This window comes from Callionymus lyra, chromosome 10 (assembly GCF_982586985.1).
Source record: "Callionymus lyra chromosome 10, fCalLyr1.hap1.1, whole genome shotgun sequence".
Lineage (NCBI taxonomy): Eukaryota > Metazoa > Chordata > Actinopteri > Syngnathiformes > Callionymidae > Callionymus > Callionymus lyra.
Window position 1 is genome coordinate 13,037,102 of NC_141827.1, and position 13,729 is coordinate 13,050,830.

The 13,729-nt window shown below is 40.4% G+C and overlaps 1 protein-coding gene across 5 annotated transcripts in view; it reads left to right on the top strand.

Moving 5' to 3' along the window:
• Nucleotides 1–13,729, top strand: part of cacna2d2a (calcium channel, voltage-dependent, alpha 2/delta subunit 2a) — a 165,306-nt gene that overhangs the window by 71,840 nt on the left and 79,737 nt on the right. For all 5 annotated transcript variants that reach the window (XM_087800199.1, XM_087800200.1, XM_087800203.1 and 2 more), the window contains exon 4: nt 7,085–7,144. In XM_087800199.1, coding sequence (XP_087656325.1) covers nt 7,085–7,144 — 60 coding nt within the window. The remainder of the gene's footprint in view (nt 1–7,084; nt 7,145–13,729) is intronic.

The window sequence follows — 13,729 nt, forward strand, 5'->3', positions numbered from 1 at the left end:
AGTTCTATAATGTGTTCTGATCAGTGTCCTCTGATCAAAGTGAAACAAGTCCAGGACTCACCTGTTGACAGATAGGGTAGCTAACATACCAGTGTTGTGTTTCTTCAGCTCACCTGTAATGTTACACATGATATCTTAATTTTAAGGATCTTATTTTCCTCCACCTGTTGATACGACGGTCGAGCACCAGGATGATGGCACGGCACTTATTTCTGTTTGCCAGTCGGTGGATCATAATCCCTCCATCCAGGCAGTCTGAGCTGATCTCCACTCTGCTGCTGCACAGATGCAACTGTATGCTCCCACTGAGCCCCCTGCTGGTCGCTGTGGGAACTCATTTGGCTTTTTCAAAGGGGTCATCACCTCTCGGAAATCATGAAACTATTAAAGATGACCTTGCTGTTTTCCCATGACCCGATTTTTGTGCTTATGTGTGCGTCACAAATGTATCACGGCATTCACGTCTTTCAAGGCATATTAATGGACAATGAGAGAAGTTCAGAGTGTTTAAAGGGACGTTATAAGCATATGTAACTGTTCACAGGGCAACTAATGTGTAACTCCAACTCTCTTGACTCACTCCGTTCAAATGTTGAAGTCTTCCTCTCCAAGATGCAGTAAGTCTCTCATCATGATGATATTACTTTAGAAAGTTCACCCCTGGCCAAAATCTCGTCGAACAAGATGTTGCGAGAGGGAAGTCCATTATGATTCCTCCTCCAGCCAGCTGTAATCACGCCCTGCTTTGTTTATACAAGCAGTCCCTTGGAGTCGGAGAATTCCGGAATTGATGACACAGGGTGACAAACCTCAATGTTTGACAGCAGAGTGTTGATAGTAGACAGGGGTTAGTCTCCAGGAAAAAAAGTGTTTTGACTTAAGCACATTTTCTTATTTAAATATTTCAATGAAAAGAGAGTTTTGTACAAACAGACACTGATAATACACTAGAGGTCCAACATCTATTTAAGACAACCTTAAATCTACACATTAGTTGCCCTTTAAAGGAAATTAGATTGCTTCAAACTGGACCAGTTCTGATAAGCACTGAGACAGTGCACACCTCCACCAAGAGCTTGATTGCACATTGCCGTATACAGCATTCAATTAATAAAAAAGAATCCCAATAATAGTGTTCTCACATGGCAATATCAAAAACAACGTTATGTTTTTTCATAAATGTTCCTCTACTTTGGACAGCATGAAGCCATTAGTTATCATAAAAATATAAATTAATCCAAATGAAATTTTTTCTTGCTCAATTGAATAATCAATACTATTATAACATGCTTTGTTTTTCATATTTAATCAACATTAATTGGTGTAAACATTTGTCTTGCAAATGATGCAGTGCATCTTGGGTAAGAGTGGTGTGCTGTCTTTTAGTGTTCGGTGAGAACCATCATCTAGCAGTGATAGTGATTGTTGGCTTCACCCACATCTGTTGTCTTCGATATGAGCATGATTTGAAATGGGAATCTGAAAAGATGTACGAAGAAACGTGAAAGTGTTAACGTTTGGGCTTCTGGGAGTAAAGATTATTGAGGGAAACAAAGGCAGGGATTATCTCAGCACATGATACAATAGTGTTACACATCCAGCCTGTGAAAAACGGCCGCCACAGGGCTCTTTGGATCACAGAATAAAGCCTCGCTCTCCCACCAACCCAACATGCAGTAGATGTGATGTCAGGGTTGGCTAATAATGACCACAATGCTCACTAGTCAGGGACGCCAACCAGGGACTTGGAATTAAGGGTCATTATTTCTCCTCGTGTCGACGTTCTTTAAGTGCTATCATGTGGGTGGTTGTTTCACAGTTTTCAATTCATAATGGAAGTCGTCCATCATCCAACTTAAACGCGGTGAGACAACGTGCTTTATCACGACAACTCTTCCACAGTAGTGCACGTGAGATTAGCAGTTTGTTTTTTTCCTCATCACACAAGTGAAAAAGCCTGTTCAGTTTTACGTAAACACACAAAGTTATATTTAAACATGTATTATATGTGGGTGCATATGTGTGCATGTGTGAGTATATATGTAAATATGTGCGTGTGTGTGCATGTGTGAGTATATATGTAAATGTGTGTGTGTGTGTGTGTGTGTATACAAATATATTTATATGTGTGTGCATGTGTGAGTAAATATGTGTGTGTGTGTATATATACAAATATATGTAGTTGTGTGTGCATATGTGAGTATATATGTAAATATGTGTGTGTGTGTATATATATACAAATGTATGTATATGTGTGTGCATGTGTGAGTATATTTGTAAATATATTTATATGTGTGTGCATGAGTGAGTATATATGTAAATATGTGTGTGTGTGCATGTGTGAGTATATATGTAAATATGTGTGTGTGTGTGCATGAGTGAGTATATATGTAAATATGTGTGTGTGTGCATGTGTGAGTATATATGTAAATATGTGTGTGTGTGAGTATATATACAAAAACATGTATGTGTGTGCATATGCGAGTATATATAAATATATTTGTGCGTATATATATATATATGTAAATATGTGTGTATGTGAGTAAATATACAAAAAAATGTATATTTGAGTATATATAAATATATGTGTGTCTGTATATATATGTGTGTGTGTGAGTATATATACAAAAACATGTATGTGTGTGCATATGTGAGTATATATAAATATATTTGTGCGTATATATATATATGTAAATATGTGTGTATGTGAGTAAATATACAAAAAAATGTATATTTGAGTATATATAAATATATGTGTATGTGTGTATATATATGTAAATATGTGTGTGTGTGTATAAATCAAATCTCTGTACAACTATCAGGAGCTGATGAGTGACAGGTTGAGTTGATAGTGAAGTTGAACCTGTCACCGTGGACACATGGAGTTCTGCTCTTGGCGTCAGTGATGGTGACGGCGTCTAGGTGAGGCGGCCAAGGCAGGTTTGTCTGTAATGTTTTTTTTTCAAAATTCTGGACTGGAGAGTCCCTCCATCTGTTATTGTGGGGCCGGTTCTGACTCAGTGATTTCTATGATTGGCCTTAATCCCGGGCCGAGTGGAGAAGACAGAATGAAGAGCTTAAAGCCGACTGCTCACACTCTGACAGGCTTCGCTGGCTACTGCGGCTGCTCCGTGTGCTGCCCCCTGCAGGACCACCAGTGGAACAACAGTGTGTACCAATAGAACTAGACCACCGCAGAGACCACTAACTTCTCTTTCCTTACCTTCATGTTGGCTGTTGCTGCAACAATGACAGATGAAGTAGTTCCCGGGTCAATGTTGGGGAACCACAAGTCATGAGGGGGAAACTGAACCGTAGACCCTTTTCAGCAAATGTTTTTTTTCCTTATTAAGGACCTTTGGACACATTAAGGCAGCCATTATATATAACCATCTCGAGTTATATTATGTCAGCCAATCACCTTCTAATGTACACTCACAGTCACATTGCCGGAGGAAGGTTAAGTCGTCTCCACAGAGTCATTTCACAGTCTTTAAGTCTCCAAGGTGACTGGACTGTTTGGAGAACCCAACCTGACGCTTTCATTACAGGAACGTTGATTAAATTGACTCAAAGCTACGATAGAACTCAGAGTGTTGTGTGTTTTTGCCAAGTGCCCTATCGCTCGCTCACACACACACTGTGTGACTGTACATCAGAGGGTCCCCCCAGATCACAGCACGTACGTGCAGTGACCTTTAAGTCAATGCTCAGTGGGAGGTTCTAACAGGCGACTTGCAATCAGAGCGGAGGCTCCACAGTCAAGTTGCTGCTCACCACTGCATGACGTGGCCCCGTCATACCCCTAGAAATAACATGACTTTGAACGATTAAAGTGGCCCCTCTGGACCCCCGCTACACAAACCATTATGAATATTAAAGATCCCAATCAATCCACAGTGAGCCTTTTTCTGATTTTCTTCTCTTTTTTTTCTTCCTGCGATCTTTCTCGGAGGGTTCTTTCCACCATCGAATCAGAGTAAAGCAGAGTCACTGCTTCAGCGGGATCTTCGCACATGGAAGTGCTGATGTCATGAGGCTCATTTTTTTCTGGTTTGAAACAGTTTTGCGATGCTGGTTTACAGCCTAAGAACCCACGGTACAGGGTCTCACTCTTGATTATTGCTAAATATTCATTTTACCTCATTTTCTAATAAACAATCATGCATGTAGATACAATACCTTTCTGTTCACTCACTGCAGAGTTTAGTATGAACTGCAGGCGAGACATTTCCTTCTTGTTAAGACATGAAAACAAACTGTTACAATATGTCCAGACGAGAAGAAACAAACGCATGGATTATAAGCTCCAGATCATGTTGTGACAACATTTTCCTAAGTTTACCGATTGTTCTCATTCGAAGAAAACAGTTTCTCTGCAGTGTTAAACTAGAGACACTTCTTTGTCAAATACAACACCCAGGTCTCTCAGGCTCCCTTTGACAGACTGGCCTAAGTAAGTAAGTAAGTCATTTTTATTTGTATAGCGCTTTTCCAGACCAAACAATCAAACAATATTCAATAAAGTATATACTTTAAAGGTCAAGATAAAACTGATAACACAACAGGAGTTCCAGAAAATCAAGGAAAAGCCTGAACAAATAAGTTTATTTAATAAATAATAAATAATAATAATGAATAAACAAATAACTTATCCAAATATTTCACCCAGCAGTTGACTTTTTTTTAGGGGTTTTAACATTAGAATAATGCATGACATTTCATCGCCATATAGAAAATTAGAAATCTGGCAACTTATAGAACCAGAATGAAGGTGTTCAGGCAGAAATACACTATATTCAGTCACACAGTTCGTCCAAAATAGTTCTTCACTGAAGACTATAGTTTTAAATACATATTGAATGTGTTTTTTGATTTCCATTAAGTTTTTCGGTGAACGTTCACGCCATTGAGGTCCCAATGAATCACAACCGTGCTGGTATTGAGGGGTGTGACAGATGGTTCTTCTGCTTCCACGATGAGGGAAGGTGTGATTCCACCAGCCGATGACATCATTTGAGGCGACGGTGTGACAGCATGTCGCTGTTGACAGTAGACGATCGAGGTCGACCCCGAAACCACCATCCATTACCAAAAGGTGTGTTCGTGGCTCCTGACCTTGCTCAGAGGCTCCCTAACAAACGAGCCCCGGTGGATGAATGTGTGTCAAGGTCAGCGTGAAAGTGACAGTAAGATGGGAGGAGCTGACGGGTGTTGACTCTTCTGGTGTCTTTGTGTCTGTACGCTGTGTTGTGTGGGCCTGTACCGGGCTTATCTGGCTGTACCGCGCTGATCTCACTACGCTCATCCAGCGCTCTAAGCCGCTTGGGCTCCAGCCACCAGCGTCGATGATATATCCCTGCCCCCCTTCTTCCCACATCCCTCTCTCTGATTCATAGGCTGCTCTGTTGCCCATCCATCTGGGCCAACATGGAGGACGGAAAAGACACATGGAGACGCATGGCTGTTTTTTTTGAGCAAGGGGGGGGGGAGACTGCATTAAGCTGTTGGAGACGAGATAGGGTTCGAGAGAAATAGCGAGCCGGAGAGAGTACACTGGTGGATAGACGTGGGGGGAAAACGGGGAGCTGAAGAAATGTGTGGGCTTCTCAGGGAGAGAGGAATGGATTTTCTAAAGGGACAAAGTAGAGATACTTACTGACAGATTAAATGCCGACAAAATGACTGAGCCGGGGGATGAAAGAGCAGCGAGATTGAGGATCATGATTGAGAGTGAAGGGGTGCGAGGGGAACTGTAAGACAGGAGACATTTGTTAGGCTCGTAAAAAAATGGCTTTTGTGGCCAAATGAATATTTTTATGTTTTGAATATCAGAACTATAGAGAAACATCGACATTGCTGGTCAAATCTATTCTGTGACTCCCTCTTTATGTATCAACGTATAGTCATGAAATTGTACTTTGATGAACGACTGAACTGTATCGTTGAAGGTGAGGCAGATACATGAAGCTTTGACAGGAAACTCATTTTTCATAGTTGGCGACTTGAGTTGCATGTAACGTGACCAAGACTATGAAGGATTGACAGACGGAGTAAAAGACAAAAAGTGAAAATGTTATACAATTGTATAAAACATACAGCAGAGAAAAATTGAATTGTCGAGATATAAGCAATAAACATGAATTAAAGCAGAACATTAAGATAAAATGCAACTATATTGACAAAAATTAAATTGGACATGATTTGTAATTAATATATTGATACATTAAATGCGTATTTCATATTATTTCATCAATCAAATTATATACGTCAATCATATATTTCAAAATAAAACACCTCATAGACTCTAAAGAGCATTTTAAAACTATAATCACCTCGATCACTGTTTTTCTTTTTCTCTTTTCTGATTTCATTTGTAGAGATATTGTATAAATATTTTTAAAGTGCATGTGACGTGGTAAGTAGAAATTTTTACCCATGAATATGTTTCAATAAATATGGGTTTTAAGATAATCACTCCAATTGTCCTGTTACAAAATGAGGAGACGGCTCAATTGAAATTCACCAAAATTCAAATATCGGGTATATTTCCATCAAAGCACGTTATTGTAATGATGGTTTTGTTTCGAAGCATGTTTGTTCAGTCACACAACACTGTTGCTTTTCTACTCATATGTGACTCCATCATTGGGCGACGAGAGCAAAGAGAGAGAGAAGAAACGATGATCCAATAGAGGCTTCGACGCCATCCAACATATTTTCCACTTGGTTGACTTCCAATATAAGATGACTGCGCCACTATTATCACAGCATGATGGATGACTGAAGCTAAGCAAATGAAAACTCAACAGCTCGAGCCTCAGCTAGCTGAAGCCAACATGAGAGCACGGTTGAATGTGATGGAACTTTATAGTATTTTACATCTCGACGGTTTTGTTTCGTCGACGGTATCGTCCGACTCTGCTGCTCGTTCTGCTGAAATATTTAGTGGATACGTCGCTGTGACGGGATCTAGGTCACCTTTCTCTTATCCTATCAAAAATGCACACGCCTTGTGACGCACACCATCAACGAGCACGTTGACCTCCGACGTTCACTCTGCTTGTTTTTGTTTTTCTTCCAGAAACTGGCCCGGGAAGCCGAGCAGCTTCAGAGCGAGCACGTGTGGCAAGATGGCGTGACGGTAAAGTAGAACACCTTGCTCTCCTCTTTTTCTCACAGCAACCGGTTCTGTTTTCCGTCAGAAGAAACTAGTTCAATGTCCCTCAAGCTCTCAAGGCCCCTTAATGTCCCACTCATTTGTTGGTGGAATGACAATGTGATCAGCATCACAGAGAAAATGAGGAAATCAAACTTCAATCTCAGTCCCTTTGGTATAATTTACCTCCGTTTTAGTAGCTTGTTTGGTTTTTCATTTTAATCCCCCTGTTCTCTGCAGCCGACCTTTAAACCATGTGATATCCGCTCTTGAAATCTAAAAAAAAAAAAGGGGAAATGGTATTGCTCTGACTTTATATTCATCACTTTGTTTGTGAACTCACATGCTTCACCAGTTCTCAAATGTGCGCTCGCTCCATGTGCATTCAGCTCCTTACTCTTGCACTTCCACACATGTCCGTGGCCTTAACTGGAAAGACACACATGCTCATTCCCCACTGTCATATCCACTGTCTCCAGGGAGACGAGCTCCCTGTCATGCTACACTTCCCGCAAATGGATTTTTAACCCCGCGCCTCCAGGGGAATATATGAGAAAAGGCTTTAACTGATTTAAAAGGAATAATTATGAGCCTCACTTTGCTGCAAAGTCCATTTTATTCACGGTTGCTTACACAGCTGTTGTCAAAAGCCCCGTTCTGCCGGCGTACAGAGAACCGATGGCTATTTCCTTGTCCACGAAAAGTGATCTTGTCCTCCTCGTCATTTCAATACATGAAGGTGATTGTGCCGGTCGAGTACCGCTGATAGATGTTAAAAGACAGCTTAGGTCTGTGATTTCACTCAACAATTATGAGGAAGTTTCTATTATGCGTTGACGTATAAAGAGAAGCACGGCTGAGTTCAGTGACAAAGATTCATGTGTGAGAGATGAAGAAAAGCCCGTTGATACAAACAAAGAATGAGGCCATATTTGTTTATCAATCGTCTCAAAACACTGCGCGATAATTAACAAATCTAAAGATCAAGTTAACTGATTTTCGAAAATTTGATCGTCTTTGGTCTACGCCAATATGGAATCCAACCAGAATCATATAGATTTTTTCTCATGACGCCTAAAAGTTAGATCCCTGGTAAAACGGTCAAAACAGGAGTCCGTTCTAATCGCTCCAACACGCCGTCACTTCCTGTTCCCGTGTCATAATGCTTCGCTTTGTGGAGAAAGATGGTTTTGCTTTTGAAAGATGGTCAATTGAGAGTGTGTCACGGGTCGTTTATTCTCCAAGTCAAACAAAATACAAGCTTTACGATCGATCGCTCGCACTTTCTCCCGGCGACTGTACAGGTCAATAGCCCCGGGAGAAAGGGTCTCGAACTTTAGAATCATCGCTATATTTAAGGCAAATTTCTGGGCCGGGAGGTCCTCCCCCTATCGCTAAATGGTTCCTTCAAGCTTCCTGTTCCACGATACCCTGTGGAGAGTACTTCCTAATTCGTTTCCTTTTCTAATCATTCAAATGTTCTTGGGTGGGGGTTTCTGTCTCCTAGTCCCCTCCTTCCCGGATGTGTCCCGCTTCGTTCTTTTGATCCACGACCCAAGGTGTGAAAAGGCAGACAAACAGACGTTTAAATAACCGGTGTCATGTCTCTAATTCTGTTCCAAGCTTGTCTTGAGACAGTGTGTCAGTCTGAGTGGATAGTTGATTGTGAATGTGTATTCGAAAGTTTAAACTCTTAGATGAAGCGAGTAATTTATACTTTATATTTTGATTATCTTTTAGCGTTTATTTAAGTATGGCGTATACGTATAGTGTATAATAATTTTAATCTAACACTGGATATCTGGACCCTAAATTTAGATTCAATTTGATTGAGTTTTCTCCTTATTTAGCAATTAAGTTCAACAGACATTAGTGAAAAGATAACTTAAAGGGCAACTAATGTGTTGATTTAAGTGTCTCTTAAAATGATTGGAGCTCTGTTGTACTACCGTTTCTGTTTGTACAAAACTCTCTTTTAATAAAGATATGTACATTACAAAATGTACTTAAGCCCCGCCCACTTAAACACTTTTTTGTTTTTCTAGAGACCATAACCACGCCAGCTCTGCTGTGATTGGTCAAATATCAAGGTGTGTCCCCACGTGTCATCAATCCAGTAGGTCTTGACTTCAAAGGGACTCGTTGTATAAACAGAGCGGGGCGTGATCCCAGCTGGCTGGAGGAGGAGTGAAGACCATCATTACGCCATGATGGACTCCGCTCTCGTAACCTCTTGTCCGTCAAAATATGGTCACGATGAGGGAATTACTGCGTCTTGGAGAGGAAGACTTCAACATTTGAAACATGGGAGTGAGTCAGAGAGTTGGATTTTCACGTCAGTGGCCCTTAGAATATTTGTGTTACAGCTGCTGGTCAGAACACAAAAACATTAGATTAAATTGTGACGTAAACAGCATAAGGTTGGTATCTTATCAGGGCTAAGGTAGTCTGGTCGCAACATTAATGTGGACTTTAGTCACCAAACTTTTTACTGAATTATTGGAGGTGCTCGGCGCCTCGGGCCGCGGGGACATCGCTGTGATTTCCTCTTCATCTTGAGCCGGCAGATAGTGGATATCTCCTGCCACCTGCCCGAGGACCAGGGACTTCAATCGAAAGTGCGCCCACGCGGCACGTTGATTTCGGGTCACGCTGACCACAGCTGTACATCTGTATCCAATATGCCATCGATATCTCCCCAAGTGGAAAATGCCGCGTCCTCTTTCATCCAAGATGTCCCCCCCACAAGACCACACGTCCTGTTGGTTCTCCTTATATTTGTATGGATCCCACACCATCTTCATCGCTGACTTTCTGTCCAGTCACCCAACCCCAAATCCATCCCCCCCCGTCTTATCTGTGTGTGTCTTTAATCAGCCATGAAAAGTGCTGGAATATATCATATTGTTGCGAAATGCTGCAAATGAATTCGCAATTATGCTCCTCCATTAAAAATGTATCGGAGCTGATTTCATTTGCCTTTATAATGAGGTCAGGTAATGAATCTCAGCAGGAGCTTTTATAAAGACAGAGGTGGAGAGAAGATGGAGAGGAGGAGAGCGAGATACGCCACATCCTTGCGAGACGTTTGTAGATTTCTTGCTTTCCTAATTTCTCTCTGGCTGAACACTCTGCTGACTGACAGTCTAATTAGATTAGGGCTGCGTGCTCTTTGGGCATATTAGGAGAAATGTGTTGCATCTTAAACCAGGCGGGTGGTGCAGCCTGTCGAGCCAACAGAAGGTGGAGGATTTTGAGCGACGGCTGGAGGACAATAGTGGGTGGAAACGCAGTAATATTGGTGCTCATGGTACTTTCTGATGGTACGGCAGAGATACACTGTTGCACAACGTGCCTTTGGTCACTATTTAACAGTTACTTTTTGGTTGGGTGGCACATGTTATATTATACAATCACATTCTACTTTATGTTTATTCCAGTTCACACGTCATCATTTAACATCTGCAGGAAACTCCTCTCCATGTTCTACCAGTCTGTGGTGGCCAGTGTTTTATGCTGTTGTGTGTTGGGGTGGAAATGTGTCCAAGAGGAGTGTCAACAGGTCGATCAGGAGCGCTGGCTCTGTGGTTGAAGCTGGACTCACTTCTTTATACTTGGTTGTTGTCATCTTGCACTTTGTTCTTTTATTGAACTTTGTTCTTGTTTTATGAATCTATCGTCTGTGTTGCTGTGTCTATCTGTCTGTCTATCTATCTATCTATCTATCTATCTATCTATCTATCTATCTATCTATCTATCTATCTATCTATCTATCTATCTATCTATCTATCTATCTATCTATCTATCTATCTATCTATCTATCTATCTATCTATCTATCCATCTATCCATCTATCCATCTATCTATCTATCTATCTATCTATCTATCTATCTATCTATCTATCTATCTATCTATCTATCTATCTATCTATCTATCTATCTATCTATCTATCTATCTATCTATCTATCTATCTATCTATCTATCTCTATCTATCTATCTATCTATCTATCTATCTATCTATCTATCTATCTATCTATCTATCTATCTATCTATCTATCTATCTATCTATCTATCCATCTATCCATCTATCCATCTATCCATCTATCCATCTATCCATCTATCCATCTATCTATCTATCTATCTATCTATCTATCTATCTATCTATCTATCTATCTATCTATCTGTCTATCTGTCTATCTGTCTGTCTGTCTGTCTGTCTGTCTGTCTGTCCGTCCGTCAAAAGATGCTGGTGTTTTGATTCAACATCTGGATTGAAATAAATGGATGAATTAAAAGTTTGGAAATAATACCTAATTTGGTCTCACTGTCGGACCGAGCCTTCTCTGCTGCTGCGCCCACACTCTGGAACTCACCCCCTCAACCCATTTGGAACTCTGACTCACTCCAGACTTTCAAATCACTCCTCAAGACTCACCTGTTCAAAATTGCCTTCTCTTAGTTGTCTTCCCTGTCCTTCTGTTATCAAAATTATTTGTGTGTCCCCAAAAAGCGCTAAATAAATACGATGTATATTATTATTATTATTACTTTTATGATTGAACAGTATGTCTAAATCCTACTGAACTCCAGTATATGAAAAAGGAGCAAAAATAAACAAAAACAAATAATATTCCGCAAACAAGACTCTATAAATGAGACAATGGACAGAGAGAGGAGCGTGGATATATTGTAGCGTACCAGACTGACAAGGAACTCTGTTCTTCTCTTTCGTTGTTCAACATCCAAAACAAAACTCTCACGCTAACCCAGAAACCAAAACACAATATTTTACGGGGTGAGTAGTTAAGAATTTCAAATTTTATTAAAAGTATGTAGGTTCTTGAAAGTTTCTAAACTGTGTGAGAATGTCAGACAGTTTGGGAAATAAAAGAGGGACAATGTGGAATATGAAGAGTGAAAAATATAATGGTTACGAGAGCTTATTGAGCCAACAGTCTTTACCTGTCTTGGCCTGTTTGTGTCTCTCAAATAGTGACAAGTCAAAATGTTGACCACAACAACTGCTGTGATGGCTGCTCAGGGTTTTGGATCCATTGGAATGAAATGGTGTGTGAAATAGAGATTAAATTGTTGGATTGATGATTTCTCAAGGTTGGCTTCCAGCCTTGTGTGACACTTGTGTAACCGTTGGCCCCGGAGCACTGTGGCCTCTGCGCCGGTTCACTGCAGAAGAACCTGCAACCTCGCAGACGAACGTCTTGACTCTGAATACTGTAACAGTTCAGCGTGCTCTGCAAACATGACCTGGTGACAACATGTCAAGCTTCAAAACTCATACGAGAATTTGTTTATTTATTCTTTTCATTTCCGATCACCAGCAGGACCAATCATTGCGTAGTTTTTCACAATAACCACAAACTAGTCTTTTAACAGTTTATTTTCCTTTGTCTCAACCATCTGTCCTCTCTCGCTTTGGTTTGTTGTCTCACAGTATTTCAGACTCTTCTATCTCCGACTCTTCTATCTTTTTCTATCTCTGACTCTTCTATCTCTGACTCTTCTTTCTCTGACTTTTCTTTCTCTGACTCTTCTTTCTCTGACTCTTCTTTCTCTGACTCTTCTATCTCTGACTCTTCTATCTTTGACTCTTCTATCTCTGACTTTTCTATCTCTGACTCTCCTATCTTTGACTCTTCTATCTGACTCTTCTATCCTGGACTCTTCTATCCTGGACTCAACTATCTCTTACTCTTCTACAGTATTTCAGACTCTTCTATATCTGACTCTTCTATCTTTGAGTCTATTATCTCTGACTCTTTTACAGTATTTCAGTCTCTTCTATCCTGGACTCTTCTATCGTTGACTATTCTATCTTTGACTCTTCTATCTTTGACTCTTCTATCTCTGATAATTCTATCTCTGACTCTTCTATCTCTGACTCTCCTATCTCTGACTCTCCTATCTCTGACTCTTCTATCTCCGACTCTTCTATCTCTGACTCTTCTATCTCTGACTCTCCTATCTTTGACACTTCTATCTCCGACTCTTCTATCTCTGACTCTTCTATCTCTGAATCTTCTATCTTTGATTGTTCTAACTCTTAATCTTCTATCTCTGACTCTTCTATCCTGGACTCTTCTATCTTTCACTCTTCTATCTTTGACTCTTCCTTCTCTGACTCTTCTTTCTCGACCTGGCTGCACTCTCCTCTTCATCCCTTATGATCTCCATTATTTCAATGAAACATTATTTAAACAGTAAAATAAACCTCTTAAAATCTGTACACAATTTAGAACATAAACTGGGACCTTCAGGAATGTGTCTATACACGTCTAATTCAATGTTTTTAAAGAGCACTTTGAATGTGGCTATTTTATAAGAAGCTATAATTTAGCTTCTCTGAACATTAGCCAATGATGTGTAGTTAAATTTCCAGTTTAACCACTTACTGCCTGTCAAGCATGACCAATAAATGACCATTGTCACACACAACTCAAGGTTGATTAAATGCGCGACAAAAATGAGAGTTTAGAGAGGCCGAAAAGGAAAAGGACAACGTGACGGCGGAGATTGTAGTAAGACGTGTGCGTTCTATTAGCGTGCGACATGG